Source organism: Zonotrichia albicollis, chromosome 15, assembly GCF_047830755.1.
Source record: "Zonotrichia albicollis isolate bZonAlb1 chromosome 15, bZonAlb1.hap1, whole genome shotgun sequence".
Taxonomy (NCBI): domain Eukaryota; kingdom Metazoa; phylum Chordata; class Aves; order Passeriformes; family Passerellidae; genus Zonotrichia; species Zonotrichia albicollis.
The window spans coordinates 10451652-10474945 of NC_133833.1; the positions used below are offsets into that span (position 1 = coordinate 10451652).

General features: G+C 44.3%; 1 protein-coding gene across 3 annotated transcripts in view; it reads right to left on the reverse strand.

The window, feature by feature from the left end:
* FNIP1 (folliculin interacting protein 1) overlaps nucleotides 1-22681 on the reverse strand; it is a 64435-nt gene extending 41754 nt beyond the window's left edge. For 2 of the 3 annotated variants that reach the window (XM_074552016.1, XM_074552015.1), the window contains exon 1: nucleotides 22471-22681. In XM_074552016.1, coding sequence (XP_074408117.1) covers nucleotides 22471-22559 — 89 coding nt within the window. In that variant the 5' untranslated portion in view covers nucleotides 22560-22681. Of the gene's footprint in view, nucleotides 1-2100; nucleotides 2909-22470 lie in introns of those variants that run through there. The other variant, XM_005483583.4, reaches the window with a different exon arrangement.
* Between the last annotated feature and the right edge of the window lie 613 nt (nucleotides 22682-23294).

Below are 23294 nucleotides of genomic sequence, written 5' to 3' on the forward strand. Positions count from 1 at the left end.
TTATCTCCACATTCCATGGAGATGTACATCCACATCACAGCCCACTCACCTGTACCCATACAGCCCAGTACACAGGATCCTGCAGTTACTTTGCTACAGGGGAATGTGATCAAGTCCAGAAGGAAAATGGTCCTTGCCTAGTCCAACCATCCTATCATACTGCTCTCAGCCCTGAAATACCTTTTCCAACCAGGAATTCCCTTCTCCTGCCCAAACACCTCTGCAGATTTCTACTATCTGTCATTAGATTTTTTTTCTTTTGGCTTTGAGAAGATACAACAAAAGTTGAGTATACGGGATTAATGGCAAGGATCTTCTACATACTTTAATACCTTCTTACTGCATTTCAGTAATTCACTTATTATTTGATCATTATTGCACAAAACAGCTGCACAGACCATTCTGAAAGATCACAACTAATTTGGAAACAATGAAAACAGAACTGTAATGTGCATTAATGATGCTTGCAGCTTTGGAGGACCATCTTCTCCTAGAGGCATAGGTATGTTATTTATTTCTTTAGCAACAGCACCTGAAACACAAAGAACTTTCTCAGCATTCACAAGACAAGGATGATCCAGGCTGCACGGCTGATTTGCAAAGCTGGCACTTCAAGAGAGAGATTCCGTTTAAGTGCTGGTGACATAACACAACCATAAGGCTGCAAAGAGGAAGAAAGTTCCCTACAGTAGAGAAACTACAGGGCCTATACTTAGAAAAAATGTTGCAAGACATTTGTCTTTACAAGAGCTGAGGTCGTGCCAGGGCTGTGTGACTGTGGTGGTGAGCACTTGCTGTTTCTGCCCAGAAAAGCAGCGCTGGTGCCCTGGCCAGGGCAGCAGGGAGCCCTCGGGGCCGGCTTGCGAAGGAGCTCGCCCAGCACCCGGGGCACTCTGCCCTCTGCCTCGGTGACCTCGGCTGCGCTTCCACACCAGTCACAGGACCTGCCTTCTGGGGAGCACGGGAGGATAGACAGATGGTGGATCATCTCAGGGACGAGCACCCTTGGCTGCTTGCAGTGGTGACATGGGTTTATACCATGGAAATAATGTTTCTTTAAAATGCAAAAAAAGAAATCCAAGCCCCCTGCTTTTAATCTCTTGAAAGAGGGTGACATGCCCACAGGCACAGCAGCACTGTGGAGGTCAGCTCCCTGCTCCATCTCTAAGTCAGTCTCATTATTTACCAGCTTAGCAATCCCCACCTGGAATAGATGCACTTCTTGAGCTCCAGGAAACTTGTACTGCTTATACTAAGTACATATTGTACGCCAGGAACAAAGTACATCAGCCAGGTATTTCACAGGTAGAACAAACTTGGACCTGAACTTCAACTGCCTGCCAAGCTTCTTGGCTCTGTCCAATTCTTTATCAGTATATAAAGCTGACTTCAGTTTGTTTTCATTTTTTCTCCCTTCTAATGAGAGTCACTTGACTGTCATTAAGATACCTAATTTATACTCTAAAGTCTAATACATGAGCCAGATCCTCTTCCACAAGCAAAAAGACATAACATTGACAGGTTAGGTGCAGCCTAGTCAACACAGTAATCATAATCTGGGGTGTTATACTGAAAATAAATTGGTGGGAAGATTTTGTCAAAGCTGCGTAATATGTTGAATAACTTTGCAATTCACATACCTTGCAGAATTTACAATCACTGTTAAAAATTTCATAAAATATTTTTGGGACTACTTCACTTAATGCCATTTCAAAAAGCACCTGTTCAGGTTTTAGCTGACTTAGGTACATGTATGCATGCAAAATATATGCACATACACACACAAGTTTCATGCTCTCTTGAAATACGTTTTAATTAAAACCACACACAAATGAGACACGGTTCCTTTCAGTTAAATTCACTAGCACTGAACAAAATTACATTATTCAAGCAGACTGCACTTCCCTTTGCAAAGTTACAAGATAGAATCAATTCAGGCAAAAAAAAATCACGTCCTTTAGCATAAAATCACAGTAAGAATCATAAAAAAATAAGTCTCTAGAAGATTCACATCTCTGGAAAATAAGTATTTTCATCACAGGGAAAATAATAAGCTTTCAAATAATTAAAATTATCTCAAGAACTGTGCAGTGACCATACCTGGGAAGCATCTTTGTCCCCCGAGCAGCTCCACTTTTGAAAATCCCTATAAACTCCTGTTGTGCCTGGCTGCCAACTCAGGTTAATAATAGCAATGAGCCATATTCATCCAAAACCACAAGACTGTCAGGTGACATATCAAGAGGTCTGAATTTAACTCAAACAAAAGACTCTCCATGCTGCAACGCAAAGCCTTAATCCTAGCAACAGGAGCACAGAAACCACCTTAAGGACAGCAGTGTCGGGGTTTGCACCCGCCGCGTTTGCGCTGCCCCGCAGTTTCATAACCCAAATCCTGCCCCACAATTCTGCACCGCCCGGGATTGCTGCTCGAGGAAGGAGCGCCCGTCTTCTCCGCTGCTCCGTCTCTTCCAGGGCTTGCTGCAGAGGAGATCAGCGGGATTCAGGGGGAAGCCAAGCGCTGCCCTGGCAGTGCCATCCATCCATCCATCCGCGCTGCCGGCTCCGTCTCACGGCCGAGCCCCGGGCGCTGAGCCCGCCCGGCGAGGAGCGGGGGGCGCGGCACGGCGGCCTCGGGGCAGGCGGCGCCCCCGGCCCGCACACTCCCCACAGCAGCGGCGGCGGCGGCAGCGGGATGCTCCCGGCGCAGGCCGGCCGAGCCCGCGCTGACAGCCATCATGTGACACGGCTGTCACCGCGGCCACCTGCGGCCGCCAGCCCGCCCTGCACGGCGCCTTGGGAGCGCTGCTGCGGGCACGGCTCGGCGGGGAAAGGGGAACGAGGAGCCCCCGCCGCCCCCGCTCGCTGCCGCCTCTGCGGCGCGACTCCCGCATCCCGCCCGCTGCCGCTCCCCCTCCGCTCCCAACAAAGAGCGCTCTGTGCGCCCAGCGAGGGCTCATTAATATTACACGGGGAGAAACGGGCATGTGCAAGACAATTGGATGGCCACAGACGGGGAAAAACATTAAATACCCAAAATAATGGGCTGAAAGAAAACCCGAGCAAGCCGGCTGGCTGTAAACAAGGTTTCCCGATTGTGCGCCGGGTCATGCGAGGAAGGGTACCCAGACATCACAACAGCAAAGCGCGTTCTAACAAACATTAAATAGCAAAGAGCTATTTAACAAACTTTATCTCTAAACTGTGGGGGAGGAACGAGACAGATAGACGGGGAAGTGAAGAAGGAATTGGGCGTTCAAAAATGCAATGCGCATACATTAAAAGCCATCTAGTCTTGTGACAGGCGGGCTAATTACTCATACTATTAATTCTTTATGATCTTTAGATAAAACTCAAGTAATACATGATGGCAGAAGGCTACAGCATCATAGTTCTTTATTTTTTTCCCCCCAGTGTCTGAAAACCTACAAGTTTTGCCAATATTTTAAATACATAAGCAGCAAAAATAGATTTATCATCAGGATCTCCTGTTCCACTGCATCCCACAACCCAATTCTATTGATGGTTCCCCTGCATCACAGAGTGGGTGAACTGGTGCACCTGTTCATGATTCCAAGACCATACAATCCCAAGAGGACAGATGTTGCTTGTCCTCTGGAATGGATTCCAAAGCAGAACACAAAGCTCTGCTACACATCTCACCGGTTAAGTTCAGGGAGAAACCCTTAATCTCTCGCCACTGCAATGGTTTTGTTGCTGTTTTATAGGATGGTAATATTTTTATGTTTGATGCTGGACAAGTGTTTTGACACAAAAGCAGCAAAACTAAAGAGAGATAAAACCATTATCTTTTCTTACCATGCTTTACAGGAAGTTTCTCATTTAGAAATGAAGAATTGAGGCCCTGATGCCACAAACACATACATTACAGACTTGGCTTTTCATATATGACTAGTGCCAGGCAATTCAATGGAATTACTCACATGAGCAACACTGGGCATGTGCTGGTTACAGGACCCATGCCTTAAGCCCAAATCTTGCCTTTAAAGCTTAAAATGCCAAGCTTTAGGAGACAAAACCAGTAACATCTGACCACTCCCAGCTACCTTCTTGATCGATCATAGTGAAGGAATGTGCTGTGCACAGTAACTTCTTTTACCTGTGTGGCAAAGGCACTACTCTCTAAAGGTTACTGATGTCAAAAGTGACCTTTTTTCTTAGACATGCAATGCTGAGAAGTGCCTCGTATTATGTAAACATTTATTTACAGGAGTAACATCTAAGGTTTCCATTTTACCTCAGGGTAACCTGATGCGTATCAAAAGAAGTGCTTTGAAAGCTGACCCAGCCTCCATCCAACAACTGACCAGGAAAAATACTGGAAGGAATTTCTCTGCAAATAGAGACAGACTCAAATTGTACAGAGAGTAAACAGTGCTTTAGCCAGATCAGTGAATATTTATTGCTTGAGGAAGGAATTCAGATATTCGATGTTTGTTTACATACACTGTCACCATTCCCCTATCCAAGAAAACACTGGAGCATCTTTAACATGAGATATGCACCATCCTCTTCTCTAGGTGTATATCCAGGCCTCTCTTTGAAAGGGTGAAGGCTTTCCTTTTTTTGTGTGTATAAAATTTGAGCTTGAAAAGCAAAGCTAGTAATATTACTGTGCTTTAGAAAAACACTCACATTCAAAAAAATGAAGCTATCAAAATCTCCTGTGATAGCCCATCACCTGCCAGGGACATATTTCAGTATCCATGCACATCCAGCCAGATGCAGATGGGAAAGATGTGGGTGATGGTGTTCAACCACATACAGCAGCCCAGAGCCAATGCAGACTCCCATGCCCAACTGGGGCTGGGGCATGTTCTGAAACACTCAGCCAAAACCAAACAGCACCAAAAATAACCACTTTCTTCACTCTAGCCAAAGGCATTTCTGAAAACACTTAAAACTAATGCAAAGGCTCATATACACCTTTTGGGTATAAATAATCTGATTTTAAACCAAACAGACAACAAAGTTTGCTCCAACCACAGGCTAAGAGTAATGAAATAATTAATTTTTGGTCTTCACTGCCTTAACAAGTTTTTTCAGTCTTTCTTCTAAAGGAAGGCTTCCCTTACACAGGTTGTAAACGCACACAACAAAGAGCCAGGGAGTGAGCCAAGAAATATTTACTGCTTAGTAATGCACAAAGGTAGGAGCTGGAAGCCACACTAGATGAAAAGAGAGAAAACCAATTAGGATTTTATTTGAAATCTGACTAGAAATACTTGGATACCATTTCTCTACAAAATACTTGCTTCACTAGGATTACCACTGAGCTAGACTTCTAAACAAATGTGCTTTCTGTGCATTGTTGTATCCCTCCAAAAAATATAAAAATTCTCATTGCTGGAGAGGAAGAGTGGAGATGTTAAAACATGAACCTTCCATATATACTTGGAGCATACTCAAACCTGCACACACAAACATAAGCCCAGCCAAAGGTCAGCAAGAGCCCAAACTATGAGAAACATCACTGCAAACAGCCCTCAGGAATTTCAAAACTTGGGTGCTCTATTCTTTAAAGGAAAACAGATTGTTAAATGCTGGAAAGAGTGCTTTTGATATCCGATTTAAAAATACACAAGTTTATAAACTCTCCATACACAGGATTCTCACTACCAGTACAAGGTCTCATGACTGGAATAAACTGTCTCTACCAGCATTGTAAAGGAGCATCAGCAACTACAAATCTGCCTATGATTTGTAGCATTCTTAGAGGGTAGGACATGAAACAATTATCTCTCTTTCAAGAACATGGAGACCTCAGCAGACTGACTATCCACTGCTGTAATTTTTCACGTCATTATAAAAATGCTGAAAATAAAAATAACTATCAGAGTAGAAATCTGATGCATGGTTAGGCTACTGAAACATTTGTGTTCATTTTGTATCACATTTCCAGTTGCAATCTACTACAAGACACCAAACAAACCTCCATAATACCAACTGGTACTGCAAGACAACAGGGCATTCTCCCCCTGAAAAACAGTTCTTTTATTGTGCACACTTGGGTGTGCAGAGCAGACTCTTCTGCTGTAGCCAGTAAAAATGAAGTGTAAATAGCTCAGTGTTGTGTGTGCTTAATGAAAAGTTGGGGAGAAAAAGTTCCAATACAAGCTGCTTTTGATGAACATAGTTGGAAATAGCATAGCTGTTGGAAATAAAGACCCTCCTAAATCACCCAGAATGATGTAATGCAGCAGAGCAGGGTTATGGGGGGCAGGCTGTGTTCCCTCCTTTATGCTGGAGGGAGTTCTGGAGATGTCACGAGAGGTTCAACAATCCTTAAATCCACACACAGAACTAACTTGACAAAACAAAATCAAGCTCACAAGCTTGGATTTATCAACTGCAAAATTTGCTTACAGAACTTAATGGCGAATTGCTGCTTTTTATTTTGGAAACTGTGGATATTAATAGAAGAGACAATGAGGAGAAAAGACAAATGAGAGTCAAGGTTGACTGCAAGACCTCTCCTGTCATGAAAATGAAGACATCTCAGAGGAATCACTAAGGCTCCACTATTGTTATCAACACCAATATTAATAATAATAATAAACCCTTGAAAGATTCCTGATGGAATAAGGATGCTTTGGCTCAATACTCCTAACACTTCCCATTTTTTAATAGACAAATATTGAATTCCCTGTATTTATCTTCAGCTTAGAGTGTCTTTAAAGCTTTTATTTTCAAGTACTTTTCAGAAACCATAAGGATTACAGCAGTTTTATTCTTTTTGCACTGCTGAAAATTGAGATTATTAATATATTACTTCAGAAGACAGTAAAAGAAAAGCTGCAAGGTGCATAACCAAACTGCCCGTGTGCTCTAGCTATGCCTGACATGTCAGCTGCTTCTTGCAACAAGGATACACATCTAAATAAGCTTTTTTTTTTTTAATCAGACAGATATATCTAAAAATAAACACATTTTTAAAGACTAAAATACTAGAATGTAAACAGCTGCAATTTTTTAATGCCATGCTTTTTAACCTGTGAGCTGTACCAGGGTGGGCGATGCTGTGCCAAGGGTGCCAGGATATAGGGGTCCCTGCCAGGGTGCCTCCCCAGAGCCTGCTTTTACCACCTTGAAATCCCCTGGTCTGGCTGCAGGCAGCCAGGACACCTCCAGCCTGGAGATGCCCCTCCATGGAGTGCCCAAACCACTCCAGTGCCAGCACACGACAGCCACCAGACCTCTGGCTGCAGCCACTGCACCTGCAGCACAGCCCTGCAGCGACCCACGAGCCTCTGCTGTGTCAGGGTGCAGGCAGACATCTGCTTCTGCTGATTGAAACATCCTGCAATACTTGTTTTGTGAGTTTTATAAGGGGAAAAAATATGGCCTTGGTGGTGAAAGTCATCCAGCACAGGCAAGGCAGCATGGGGCTTGGAGCATTCCTTGGCTGCAAGCCACAGTCCTGTAATTGATTAAGGTGGCTGTGCTTGTGACCGAGTGATAATTGAGAGCCTAATAAATCTCCACACAAGCATTTGTCACTCAGAGATGGAAAGCAATTGTTATGGACCTTCATAACGAGCCACAAGTGGTAAAATTACAGCTAATATTAAAAATACCAAGAGAGCCCACAGATCACTGCCAACTTCCTTGCCCAACGTTCACATTCTCAGTTAAATTTCCAGGAGTGTCAAATGCACAAGGACTGTACTCTCAGGCTTTCAGCTAAATCATCCCCAGCACAAACTCAAATCATTCCAATTCCTCAAGATTATGTTGAGAACTCCCTAGTGTTCCTTCCCCCTACCCCAGATCTCATTTATCTGCAATAGGCAGCATTGCTTAAGCTGAGGTCTACGTGCTATTCTTTTCTCCGGGGGGGAAAAAAAAAGAAAAGAAAAAAGGCAGAGCCACAGCTGTTCAGTGTTGCTTGGAAAAGGAGGAAGACAGAGGTAAGTAGTTATTCTCCAAAGATTCACAGGGATCAGTGCCTGAACAGCATTTTACTCTGTCCCTCATGTGACTTTAATTAGGTGTTGATTCACTCAGTCATGAGACACAAGGAAACAGGGCTGCAAGCCCTAACGTCAAAGTAATGCCTGTTCTGCCAGTTTCTGTATTAGCAAAGCACAAAGGGGACATCCAGTTCTGAGAAGCAAAACTTGTGTTTTCTTGCCCATAAACCAATCCATCACATCATTTCAACCTTTCCATATTGAAAAAAAAAAAAAAGGAAAAAGAGACATATGAATTATTTCAGAGAAAGATGCTTGTGGATTCCCTGATTGTTCTTGCCTGTAAGAGCCAGGACCAGTGCAAGTGTCCACAGGGTGAGCTCCCCGGCCAGGCTCTGAAGCCCTGAGAGCAAAGTGTCCCCTTCCATCTGGTAATCCAGGTCCAAGCTGCTTCAGGATATCAGGGTTTCTTCTGGGGTTTGTTTGTTTGCTTTTGGAAAAAGAATACAAGCTATTTTTCCGTGGCTTTATTCCTGTTGTTAAGTGAATTTCTTGGCCTCCTTAGCACCAAAAAGCTTTTCTGTTATGGGGTCTGGTTCCCATAGCAACAGGCTTTAAAAATATCAAAGAAATTTTCAGGACATGGTAAACCAATTTCACAAACTGTGTATATGGTTGTAATAGGAAAAGCTGGCGGATAATTATTTATATGCACTCAGTTCTAACAAGGTTTGACATAGGGATAATCCCAAGGTGCTGCTCTCAAGCCTGGGGCTGTAGAGGACTCCAGTGGACTTTAGCTTGCTATGTTACCAGGTCATTTATCAAGATAGTCACACAAAATTAATAGATGAGGATCATTTCCCATGCAGGTGACATTTAAGCTCAGTATGTCCCTAAAATGCATTAAATGCCAAAAGCTTTTTTCCTGACGAATGCAGCCCCCTAAACCTTTGATTTTAAACACTCTGTGCTTGTAGTCTCACCCTCCTCATTTGTGTAGATTTTAGAATTTATTTAAAACACATGCCTAGTGCTGAGCACATCAGTGGGTTCATTGGGAGCAGTCAAACTACTTCCAGACTGAGAGCACATGCCTAAGCCCAGTGCTGACTCAGCCTTATTGCCCCTGAAAGCTGATGAGCTTCAACCAAAACCCCATCTCAGTTACACAGGAACAACTGCAAACTAAAGACAGAGGATGATTATACGAGCAAGTATAAGAAATTCATATCTATGGAATGAAACCCCAGGCTGCCCTATCTGTATGTGATGCTCATTAATATCAACATCCCACAAGTCCTAATGATAGCTACTCCCCAGGAATCAACAAGTGCCTGACATGAGTGTTGGTCACTTGCCACCTAAGCATCCTCCAACACCTTCAGATGTCTGATGTGGCCCAATTCTGCAATCTTTCTGCACACAGAGTGGTTACCTGCTGCCATAAGCCCCAGTAGACTTTAACCCATCTCTTTAGTTAACCCTCAAACCCCCTAAATGTCAAGTACACTGCATTTCAAAACTATTGCCAGGCTCTGAACCAGAAACAATTAAGAGTGATTTCACAGATCTGCCAAATAACACTACTGAATATTCAGGTGGACTGGATCTATCCTACAGCTGCTTTTCAGGAGGGAAGACATTTCTAACTTGGCTCCAACCCATGCACTGAACATCCCTCCCTTACTGGCTCTACGAGTCAAACAGGCCCCTACTTAAATTGCAGAAGGCATGAGATCTTGATTTGTGCAGATATTGCCAGGGCCCCAAGACTACTGTGAGGAGCCTAGACTGCTTAATTCTCCAAGGCAAGAGTCATGCTGCTCAACTGTTTTCCAAATTAAGCATGTAAAGGTGACCTGAAACTATTTCAGGTAGATTTATATAGAGCAGACACTAAAGACATTGGTTGACTTCACTTTTATGTAACTCATAAGGACATGAGGACAAATAAAAATCAGATGCTGGAACAAGCCACAACTTCATTCATATTGAAAAAAAAAATACAGACTATTAGAATGTTGGAGCAGCCTGGCACTTTCACGCAAATGCACCTTAACTGTGAGGCCCTAAATGTAAAAATGCATTTAGCTATCAGCTAAGGCCTGCTCAACCTTTACACCAAGCTTAACAAAAGTGCTCTACAGGGTTTGCTCCACTGTGCTTTGCTCACTGCTGCAAGGAGCTCTGCACCCTCAGGCTTTCTGCCATCCCCTTCAGTGTTCTAAGTCACACTACACGCTCACAGTTTTGGGTTTCCAAGAATGGTAGGAATGGAAAATACAGGGCAGGACTGGCCATTGCCCAAGCTCTCCAATACAACTATCCATCTAGAGGGATTTTCCACAGCAGAAACACTGAACTGGTCAAGTATTACTGAGAACCCCACATGACAGATACATGGCAGCTTCGAGCGTCAGCTGAACATAGCCCTTACATGCCTCAGAGCTTTTCTTACTGCTAAAACCTGTTTGTGATAAAGAAAACTGCAGGTTCAGCTCAACATGCCCTCCCTGGGTATCAGCACTGAAACTCACTCCAAACACACACCTTCCTTATCACAGAGCTGAGCTGGAACACACAGTCCAAACCAGCTCTGCCTGACAGAATCAACAGAATCACTTGATAAAACCTACGTTGTTCTACTGGGAGAGGCTGTACTTAATCAAGATATATATGTATATTTAGTGTATGTTCAATAAACCCCTCTCTGCTGGTAGTAACCAAATTGATGCAAACGTAATTCCAGACACTCCCAGCCACCACAGCTTGCCAGCAGATTTCAGTCTGCCCACATGAGCATCCTTAAAATGTAGAACCCAAAGAAGCCTAGCGCTGCAGGTAACCTGCTGTGAACCAGCCACAGCAACACACAAAGCTATTTATTGCACTCCATCAAGAGAAATGAAAGGTTCTCATGCTGGACAGCAATAGCTGTCAATGCCACCAGGACACTTTGGACTGGGTTGTTTCATTGTGGTCTTTCTAAAGAAGCTGTTCTCAAAGTAATTGCTCCCTTTGCTTTTTGTTTCCCTTTCCCTTTCCCTGCTCATGCACATCACTTGATGTGACCCAACAGTAACCCCAAACAGGATGCACACCACTGCTTTGTGGCAGGAGAGGAAGGGACAGCACAGCACCCAGGGGAACCCTTCAGAGAGGAGAGGCAGCACTGCAGGCCTCAAAAGACACCAAGATGAGAGCAGAAGAATAGAAGGGAAAGCAAGATGGGCTTTAATTCTCTTCTTCTGTGTATGAGTGCTTGTGAGTAAATACAAGTTCCCAAAGCAGAGCAGCAAACAGGGACAGTGACAATGAGGGAGAACACTAGAAGGAACAAAAAATCCTAAGTAAAATGAATCACAGTATCACTGAGGTTGGAAAAGTCCTCCAAGATCATCAAGTCCAACCTTTGGCCAAATATCACCATGCCCACAAAATCACTATATCCTGTAAATTTTACGTATGTAATCACAGCAGCATCACACAACTGCTTCCAGCTGCACTCGTACATCTACCTTTGTAACCTTCTGAACACAGGGCAACTCCAAATGCTTATATTTATACAGCATCTATCAGCCTCCAAAAACACAAAAATCTTACCATCATGGTTCTGATCTAGGAAGCAAAGGATGTGCTACATTACAGCAATTTAGGCTTGTCTACACAGTGCACACAGGGAATGAATTTACCTGTCTCACTGCTGGGGGAAACACCAGAGTCCTCCTCTCACAGACAGCAGCCAAGCAAGGCAGGCAGGTTTCTGCTTTGTGGTATCCTGATTACTGTGAGCTGAGACAGGTGCTCACACACTCAGAGCCATGGCAGCAAATGAAGACACCTGGTGTATTTTCAAATATGCAGATGTGTGTTTTGTCTGACACAGACTAATAGATGCTACATGACACAGATCCAGCAGTGAGGTCTGTCCTGCTCTTGTGATCTCTTTTCTCCCAGTATGAATATCCTTCAGCAAAGCTCAAGGCTTTGGCACTGAAAGCCTTCAAACCCTAGTGAGGATGCTCAGTTCATAGAACTGGGCCACTTGGTAATTGTTTAATGTTTTTCTCTTTATTTTAATTTTTATATAAAAACAATTTCTTGTCAAATTCCCCGCTTCCTCTATATTTTCTTCTCCTTCATCTTCTCTATCCATACAGATGACAACAATTACCATTACTGAATCTTACATTATCTTGCATGGGTTTTTTCTCCAGTATGGGCATAGACTGATGTCACCTCCTGAATGCAATTCAGCTGATCTGTCCTGCTAGCTACTAATAAAAAAGATCAGTATTTAAATTTAATATACTAAACCCATGGGAGGAAAAACCCCACAAAATCCCAAACAAAAAACCAAAAACCCATAATACCTAGTGTCTTATCTTCTGACCCTAATGTGAGAAAAAGCCTTACACAACACACAAACATAAGCTACCTAGCAGTTTCTGAGCATGCTTCAATTGAATAAGGAAATCTGATGACACATTTTAAAGTAGCTACATATTCAGGCTAACCAAAATTGTTCATTTGCTGATAACTGCAGAAAAGATACTATGGGAAAAAACCCTACTAAATTTAAATAAAGTAAAATAAATTAGTCTTATTACAAAGTGATATTTTTGCTTATCTGAAAAAAGTTTAATAAATATTTATTTATACAAAGATAAAATTCTGTTATAGTCTCAAAAGAAGTTAAAGTTGCTTTTTTTTTTTTTTTTTTTTTTACTTCAATACTTACTTTGTCTATTTTGGAAAAAAAAAAAAAAAGAGGTCAGCAGTTCATGATTAGCATCTCTTGTATGACTAGAAAATACACCCAGTTAAGAAACCATCATGCTCCTTTTCAGAGCTTCTTAGTACTCCATGCTATCAGTAGAACAATTTCCTTTTCTACTGAGCAAGTAGAGTAATTTCCAGTAACTCACAGCAGCTGAAATACGTTTAGGTACTGAAAAAACCAACCACTTTTTTCTGTCTGACTATTTAAGTTCTATGTCAGTTTGGGCTGCCTTTAAATAGAAACACAGTTAGTACTGTAAGCCAATTCACTGTCCTGACATTTGAGGCATTTCTTTAACTCTGTCTTAAGGGGTAATACTGTTATTTTTCCTGTAGGAACAAGAAAATTCTGGCAGACTTCTTCCCTAGCAGCTTCTCAGATGTACAGATAATGCCATTCAAGCAGAACAAGCTTCTGAGAAGGAGCACACGCTTCCCCCGAGTTCCACAGCCTGTTCCCTGCACACCCAACCACACAGCTTATCATCTGCACCCATTCTTCATTAACACCTGAACTAACACAGTTTTTCACTACAAATTTCTGGTATCAAGTTTCATGAAAAGGAGTAAACAAAGCATTCAGCTAACTTTCCAAATGGCAAGAACATTTTCTAGGTAATGCTTCACGGGGGCAGTGCGAGGAGAGTGCAAAAATACTCGAGAAGAATCTCATTCATTTCCCATGAACTGCTCACACGTGATGTGCTTCCTTCTGCCCAACTGCAGTCTTCCATAATTACCCACAAACATGACAAACTAAGTGCTGAGCACACAGGCTTGGGAGGCCTGATTTTAACCTTGGACATGCACGAGACAAGAGAACCCTGGGTATGTAGCAGGCAGTGTGTGCCTTAATACTTGTCAGAAAACAAACTAATTTAGCTAACAGAGGTTTTGATACTCTGGTATTCACAGTAGTCCAGGGCTGGCCTTTCTTGAGGTCACACTACAGCTGTTCCCTGCAAACTGTGGAGCCACATGACCACTGTCTTCCTCCAACATGCCATCCTCTGGCTGTGCCACTGGAAACAGGAATGGCCAAAGTGCAGCCAGCTCAGAGCTACACAGGTCCTCATGGGCAGGAGCCACCCAACAGCACCCACAGCATTTTCACTGAACTTAGAGAAACTCAGCTCACTCAGACTTCTGTTCTCACATTCTCCACCAGACATGACAGAAATCAATCAAAAGGTTTAGAAATTACTGAGGGGAGTGCAAGGCCAAGCACTGCAATGTGTGAGCCACCATTTCCACAGCTCCCAAGGCTAAAACAAAACAAAATAAGAAGGCATATAGCAAAGTAACAGTTCCTTTGGGCAATGCTCAGACAATTTACCTTCTCTCTCTTTGAGTGGGAAATGACACAGGAACTGTGGTGAAGATACTGCTCTGGCTTAAACAGGCACAAGGCCAGGATCTAAAGTCAGGGCTGAACTGCACTTGAAGTTTCTTCATTTATCAACTAAAACAGATGGAAGAGAACTGTAATTTGGCTCCTGTTTCTTCCCAGCTCTATATCACACAAACTGAAAGAGTAGAAGGTTTCTGGTACTATTACAAATTTTATGTTTTGCTGACATTTTAGCTGGAGCAAGGAAAAAAAACATTTGAAGGTGCTGAGAGTGAGGCACACACAGATCTGGAGGGGCATGAAACACTATGAATGTGCAGGGCATGATCAGTCCCCAGAGTAAAGGAAATGTGACTGTTTCTGTGATGTATTTGACTCAGTTTAGACAAAAATAACTAGTGGATGTTGGGGAATGATCCTGGAGAAACAGAGCAGGATCACTCCCATGCCTAAGCTCACTGCTGTCAGCAGGGGCTGTTGCAGATCCACACTTGGGTACAGCCAACCACAGGGCACTGTTGGGCTGCTGATGTGGGCAGGGGTACCTACAGCCAGGACTGTGGCTACTGACACTGGCAACAATGCAGAATCCTCCACCTGTAGAAAATGGGTTCTTTCAAGAACCGAGTTCCAAAGACAGATGGAGATACCATGGGAGATGCCCTGATTATCAACACAAAAGCATCAGACAAGACTGTTAAATATAAAAAGTTTTTAGATACAGCCAAACTGTTTAAGTCCAAAGGCTTAATTGCTTGGTAAGAGCTATGAAATTAGAAAAGACTAAACATTTCATTACAAGCACATTTTATTTGCAGATGCATCTCACACACATGCACTGTTAATACTCTATATCTAGTTCATGTGGCAATTCACGTGTTTGAACAAGTTTCTCTGCAATGCATTGTGTTCTGAATAATAGTATCTCCAGAAGCTATCAGTTTCAGAGAAGAAAAAGATTTTTTAGGCAAATGTGCAGAATCAACAAGTAAAAGCTTCAGTTGAGCCCTAAGCAACATTGTTAACCATGCATTGTTGTAAAAATAAATAAATCCTGTTCAATACAAAGACTACATAACAACCACTCACATGTCTATGAAGTAGAACATAATTGTATTGTGTGTATTGGGCAGGTATTGTTAGAAATTAATGATTGAACACAGTGCTTATGGTCACATTCCTTAGGCACAAAAGAATCACATGAATTTTGTGCAAATATGTTTCCCATATTTGAATATTTCCCATATATGCTACTAGTCACTGTAAGGTGGAGCAGCCAGTGCATTAGCTAACTGATTACTGATTAATAAAATTATTTCCTGTTTTTGATGGGCATAATTTTTTTCCTCCAGCAGATATTTTACAGGTCAAGGTTCTCTATCTAACACCACAAATGCAAAATGTTTCAAGTCCTCAGAGACAAATTCTGCTCTTGGCTGATTCTTGAAGCACAACACAACCACACTGTGGATTCGCTGCTGCAACTGAGCTTTGCATTTTTCCTAACGTTACTCACAAACATGTGATCCTGCAGACATCCAGCTCCAGATGTAGCACTGGGAGGGAACACAACCACTGAGCATGAAACCACTGCATGCATTAGTTTCCACTTGTAAAACACACTGCTGAAGTGGTCACCTAGAGCTTTCAGCCAAAATTACAAAACAAGTTGCAGGCTCCAAGTCACACTGGTCCAGTTTATTCCAGAACAGAAGCTTGGATTCATCCGAGCTGTCACCATGAGCATACGCTAACTCGAAGCATAACAGAGCATGCACAGAGCAAGGGATAAAGCCCTTTGAAAATACAAGGACAATCAGTCAACCAGATGAGCTGATCATCCCAAGTCAGCAAGGTCTGGAACACGAGACACGTAAACACACCCTCAGTCACCTGAAAACAAATGGTGGAATCGTTTCAGAAAAGAAGACATCACAATGCACAGGCAGGTACATACACCCATGCTCTTGGTACATCCTCATGCCTCATCACCTCACCTGGAGTAGGAGAGGGAAGAAACAGAACCCAAGGGTTTGTAGAAACACCTTCTTACAACACTTGCCAGCGTAACCCAAGTGTGAAGCACTTCCACTCAAGTACATCTATACGCACATGATTCACCCACCCCAACCTTTCCTGAAAAAGATTTCTAATTTAGAGGAAGGAGTTGCAATGCAGGAAGGGGAACCAAGAAAGTGACTGTTCCAAGGCTGCTCAGCGAGGAAGGAGACTGCAGCTATCCCCAGGCAGCCCAGGCCATGCCGCAGGGAGGAAGCTGAGCGCGCGCTGACAGCGCCGACCTCGTGATGGCCAGGACGGGCAGGGCAGCCTCGTGATGCCAAATGCTCAAGACACCACGAGCTCCCAGCCACCACAGGCTATGCCAGGAGGAAAGGCAATAAGGGTGACCCTTCACCTGTTAGCTCATTTTGTAATGAGCTTTACCTCCTTCTAACAAACGAGACAAAAAATGAGCAGAGGGCTCTTTCACTCCAGCATCCGTGTTCCCTGTTCCACTGGTGATGGGAAGAAGCCAAGGTGAAGCAAGGGCTAGGCAGAGGTCCCACCAGGGCAGGGAAAAACTTTTCAAGGCACAAAGCCAGGCAAACACAAGCACCCCAACAGTTTTCAAATTATTTCATTTTTCTCTGCACTCACATGCACCTGGCATGCTGGGAATATCAATCCAACTTAATTCCTTCAGATCTGGTGATGATATAAGTAAATAATCACTGGATGGACTGCCAACCCTCTGATTATCACCTCCTTCAGTCACTGTACAGACCCAGGTTGCAGCAGTGCTTCATTCATAGCTAGCACCTCATTTTCAAGGACATGCTGGGTGTTTTAGGAGCATCACATTCCTACCTGGAGAAGCACTGGGACACCTAGAGAATGTGCAAGGAAGGCTTGGAGGGTGGCCCTTTCAGGAGAAATTAGCAAAACTATCTCCAAGCTCCAGAGGTGCTCAGTGGAACCTTGTCGTTTGTATGTCTGTTTCCAAGATGAAAATTGACTTTAAGCACTGGAAGGTACATAAAAACTTACATGACAGGAAATGCAAAACAGATTTTGGCAAAAAGAAGTACTTTAGAAAACAGCAATATATTTCAAAACACAAGCCAAAGTCATCATAGCATAGAGAAAACTGTGCATAAATCAAAGTGAAGCATTTATTAAAACTTGGTGCACTCAAGCTAATGAATGCAACCAAAAAGCCAAAACCATACTCTTCCAAAGATTACAGAAGAGATGGATTTTTATAAAAAAGCAAAACTTAAAAGGACATTAAAGGGCAGAAATTAGCTCAATAAAAGCACAGTAACATTTGAGATGTTTAAGAATTCGAGTAGTCTTAAAAATTATGGCACGAAAGCTTTTTAAATTCATCAGATAACTGGAAAAGATAAAAAGCTGGACCTATTACAAAATGAGAGATCCAGTTAATGCTCTTTTGGAACAAAGACTTTGAGGTGGTGAAATTCCAGGAGTTTTACAAATATTGACAAAAAAACCTCACAGAATGCCAGAAATGAACAAACATCAAAACATGCTGTTTCATTAACAACAGGTTTTTGTCAGGCTGGCCTGATGCACTGCTGAGGAACAACTTTAAAAAGCCTTGTGCAGAAGTACTAGGATCAGGAATTTGCTGGCTGCATTGCTCCCAAGAACTGACACAATTTGGCAAGAGATCTGCTTTCCTGGGCTCAGCCAAGCTGTACACAAAGCTACCTGCTCCTGAGAAAAGAGTTCTCTGGGTAAAACTTTTGACTGGAAATACCAATGTAAAGACAACTTTCATGTTCCTCCTTCACTGTACTCCAGCCTCCACTTTAAAAAGCTGCAGTAGTCTCTGGCTACACATTAATAAATGTCTCTGAGTCTCTTTGCACTTTTTTTCAAGAAATTAGCCTCTGGTTCAAGAAGCAATTATGCTTTTGTAAGAAAGCACGTATCATTTTTACTGTGCAAGAACAATAGCTCTGCAGAAGAACTGGCTCATGAAGCATCTCTGTATCAAGCTACCCATTTACAACTCAAGTTTTATTGTAATTCCCTTGATGAATGCCACTGCCAAAAATTATGTGAAAGGAAACAAATCTCAAGATATCATTTAAAGTCACTGCCACAGTGAACAGAAAGAGTCTGGGCTGATGGGGAATGCTTGCCTAGACAGATTTCAAGAAATACTACTTCAGTCAGCCTGAGGCCAGTCCTATCTCAGGAACCTGGCAAACTATTCTCTCAATAAAGGAGCAGCACATATTACTAGAAGACCCCAAGAAAGCACATGTCCAGGACAACCAAAAATGGCTTTCTCTATCATAAAGAACATTTAAAATTATTTATTCCTGTATCTCTCCCAGGTTGAAAAACAGCTCTCGTTCTCAAAAATACCTAGATCACCAAAGCAAAGCCCTAAAGGAAGAATGTGCCCAGATACCCCATACCATTGGTAAGACCTGAAACTGGAAGGGGTTCTGTCAAGCTTGAACAATCACCACACAGCTGTACCTCTACAACAGGTGCTTTAACAAGAGCAAAACAGAGTTTGCAAACATCAGTGGAATGCCCCTCGGGGTGAGATGGTTCTTTAGAGTTCCCTAGATTAAAATAAAAAAAGAGACACTGAAGCTTTTATTGAGCTGTAGTGTAAAAAGAATTCCTGATTAATAATCCCTCTATCCTCCAGCTAGGCAGGCAGGATGTCTAGAGACAGAAGGGAACAAGTATTTGAACTTTACACATGAGATGGAAAAAATCCCCACTGAGTTCCCTCCTACATGGAGCCCCAGCACATCCCACAGCTCAGTGTTCCAAGACAATCCCTCTCCCTCTGCCCCATGCTAACAGTGCCCCAGGTCCCATCAGGATCCCAACCCTCTCCTGCAGAAACCCTGCTGCAGCCCTTGCAGCTGTATTTACCATGGGAAACGCTGCCCACACATCCTGACAAGGATATAAAGCCTCAGCCCTCTTGGTAATTTACTGAGCTTTGTGCTCAATCTACTGAGCCCATCCTGAAGAACAAAAAGCTGGTTGAGTTTTCAGTGACTTACCAGCTTCCTTTTCTCCAGAGGGCTGAAGTGGATCCCTGGAAAGCCAGGAAAGACACAGCAGCTGAAAATCCCTAACTGTAGCAGTCAGTAATGTAAATGTGCAGTGGAATGCTTTGTGTGCCCATATAATACACAGCAGAAATGCATGGCTGCTTCTGCTTAATTTAAGGAAGTTTTTGTAAGATTATTTCCATCTTACTGGAACAGAGTTTATTTATTTACTATTTTAAAGTGTATCTCTATTTTAGATACATACAGCTTACAGCTGATGTGAACACCCTTATGTATTTTTACAACAGGAATGCTTTGATTCTAAAAGTCTACAAAACTGCTTACCTGAAATTTTATTTTCCTAATAACTGTAACAGCCTGAGCCTGGGCTGAACTCTCCTGTCACCAGCAGCAGTCTGTGCCAGATGCTACAATATGGCCAAGAGATCCTATTTATAGTAAGAATTACCCTCAGGGAAAATCCACTCACATGAGTATTATTTGCAGTAGACAGCAGGTACTCTACATCTTGGAATATAAGGGCTTCATTTTTCCCTCCTAGAATACTTGCAGGTGTTTCTGTGTTTCTTGCAAACAGATTTTACCACTAAAATTTGAATATTCTTGCTCACCATCTGAATGTCAAGCTGTATCAAGAGATTTCAATCCAAGGATCAAGTCTGCAAATCACTCTGAATTAAATGGAAGAGCTAAAAAACTAACAAGCAGTGGATCTACTGTGATTTCCTAAAGTTTCTTCTGAAAAATAAACTGCATATATATATATTATACTATAAATGACAAACTGGCACCTCAGCAAATATTTTAAAATTGCTAACTTACTCTTCCCATTACTAAACCTCTTAACTTCTCCAGCACCTAGTCCCAAAGGGTTTCACAGAGTTTGACTATACTTAGGCACACAAAATTTCACACACCCACAGCACAGAGAGAGATTCTTGGCAGGAAATTAAAAATAATAAAAAATTAAAGCCCACCACAAACAAATTAACAACTAGACAAAATGTTTCACCTGAAAAGTATTGTTTTATTTTTGAAACAGTGTAAGGTCAGATAAATAGAACTGGTGAATTTTCACAATAAGCCTGATGGAAACGTAAAATCATCCTTAAACGTTTTTTGCTATAGTAATGTCATTGCCAGAGTAATTGAGCTCTTCTCTCCAAGCACGTATTATTCACAAAATATAGTAAGAGAATTTATGCATTTTTATGGTTACTCTACACAGTCTTCTCAATAAGAGACCTGTGTTTTCAAAGTGAAGACAGAAAAAAATAACAGTGCTCCAAATATTTAGGAAATACTCTGTTATTTAGACTGTAAACAGATATAATGTATCAATCCATGAAACATCACCTTGCCCTAGTGGAATTGATGAGGCTGTTGCATTCAGCTTCACTGGAACCTGCAACAGTCTAAACTCTAAAGCGCTTATTTCCAGTCTCCAAAGACTCAGGTGTCATAAATATCAGTCATTATTTTGTGTATTATCTGAAAGTTTCAGCAGGAATTGATAATCCTATCAACTTGTGATCTTAGCTATAAACTTAGCCTCATTTGGAAAATGAAGGCAGCCATCAGGTAATGTGCCTAGAGAGCATCTATATTAATCTTCAAAAATACTACTTGGCTGTCCTAAGTCAGAGCTGGATCTCCCACCCTCCCCAGAGCCTCATCAGCCTTTCCCTGCAAATTATACCTGTGGGTCCACCAAAAAAACCCAGCTGCAAATTCACCAGTTGACAATTCTTATCACAAAGTGAAACAGCACTATCAGTTTCAGACCCAGTTTGGCACAGAACGATACAGGTGATGAGGAAAGCACAGACCTTGCCAAGCACTCACTCTCCTTTCAACACGGGTGTGATTCCCACATTTCTGCCCCAGGTCTGCACTGCAGCTGTTGCCTGAGCCACCAGTCTCTAGACAAACCCATCACTAAGGCAGGACAAAAGGCATGAACACGATACAGAGCAGTCCTAGTACCCCTTCCCTTCCCCACCAAGGGCTCTGGGCCAGTATGAAGCTGATTTGGGAAATAAGATGACGTTGACATTATTAAAACATTCTGTTTCTTAGAAAAGATCATTAAAGAAAAGGATTCACTCCATAGTGAATATCAGAGAGGTGTGAAAGCAGTTACGCATCAGTGTCTTCAAAAGTTGTGTGAGCTCCAGGTAATGTCCAGAAGCATGTCTTGACTCCTTAAGGACTCATACAGTCCAATCAATATTTTTTGAAAACCCTTGTGCTTAAAAAACTGCAGATAGACTGTTACACATTTAAACTGCTAAATACTGCAGCCAAAAGGGGTACCCACCACCAGAAAATTAAGCCCATCAGTCAGAGATGTCTCTTTACAGAGCAACCCAAGGGCTGATCATTTGTAGTCAGTAAATTTCAAGGCAGCGAGTGGGAGAGAGCTTCACCACACTGTTACAAGTGCTTTAAGAAGCCTTTAACTCTTACTAATGAAGCAGATTTTATTTCCATCTAGGTGGCAAACCGCACTTTAAAACGATAGTGAAGGTTCTCTCTTTCCCAGGACGCAGACACGGCATCGCTTTCGAGCCTGACCATTATCCACGCGTGGAACAGCACAAAAGGTACCTGTTTCAAAGGAAACCAGCCCCGGCGAGCCCCGGGCCCCACAGAGCCCCCGAACGCAGCCTCTGCCCGCCCCGGCCCCTCAGGCACGGGCCCGGACCGTGCGAGCCCCCTCGGGCTGCCCTGGGGCCCCTGCCCCGCTCCCCGCGCTGAGCTTGGCCCCGCTCGGCCGTTCCAGGGCTGCTGCTGCTGCGCTCAGAGCATGACCAATTTCGCTACAAGCCCCACTCCTCTCTTCGCCAAAACTTCACGTTTTCTCCCCGTTCCTGGGGCTGCTCCCTGGGGACCTGCCCGCCTGTCGCCCTCCCCCGGCCCGCAGCATCCCCGGAGGGGCCCGCGGGGAGCGGGGCCTCACACACGCCGGGGAAGGGGAGGCAGCCGCGGGCCGGGGGGCGAGGCACGGCCCGGCGCTGGGAGCCGCGGCCCCGGTGCGGAGGCAGCCGAGCGGAGGCACCGCAGCGGCCCCGACGTGGCGGTCCCGGGGGGCTCCCGCCCCGCGCCCGCCGGAGGGGCCCGGCCGGGGCGGCCCCGCCAGGGCTCCCGCGGAGGACAGGGGACAGATCCCCCGGGGATCGGGGGTGCGGAGCGCGTCTCCGAGGAGCTGCCAATGGGGCAGGGAAGGGTCTGCCAGCCCCCGCGTCCTCCGGGCGGCGGAGGGAGCGAGGAACTCGGAGCAGAAGTTTGGGGCAAGGGAGGAGCGCGACCACGTCCCGGTTACCTGAAGACACAGTCGTCGCGGGCGTCCCTGGCCGGGGAAATCAGGCCGTGCTTCTTGTTGAAGAGCTTCTGGAAGAGGGTGGGCGGCATTTTGGGGCGCTGCCGCTGCCCCCGCCGCCGAGGCGCTGGGCTCCGCGCAGCGCCGTCCCTTCGCCGCGGCTAGTTCCGCCCGCCCCGCTCCATTCGGTGTCACAGTCATATGACAGAAATTAGTCACCCGGCGCTGCCAGGAGGGGAGGAGGCAGCGAGGGGAGGGACGCAGGCAGCGGGGGCCGGCCGCGGGCGGGGCGGGCCCCGTGGGGCGGCCCCAAGTGAACAGCGGAGCCCCGCAGAGCCCGCGGGAAGCGCCGAGCCCGGGGCAGTTCGGAGTTGTTCCCTTTCACCCGTCCCGGCCTTTCACGCTTCTCCGGCCGCAGCGTGTGCGGGGAAAGCGCCGCTCCCGCCGGGGCTCAGCCGGGGGCAGGGCCGAGGAATGCCCCGGGGGCGGCGATAACGCGCCGCTGTTGTGTTTTCCTTCTTCGGACGGAAGTTAAAGGCTGGAGGCCCAGGAAGGCGAGAGGAGGTCACGATCGAGGCATCAGATCCTTCCCGTGGCTGTACCCAGCGCCTTCGGGACTGAGCAGGGGTGCACCAGAAAAAGGTGACATCTTTTACCCCAAAACTCGAAAACCCAGCTCCTTCCCGCTCTCCTTCCAGGTACAAGAAGCGATTCTCCCACAGCTGTAGCAGAACAGCTCAGCCCAGATGCACTGGAGTCAAAACCTACAGGGAAGGTGGAACGCGTGTAGTTGATGGCAGAGGAAGCCATCATTACAGGTAAAACAT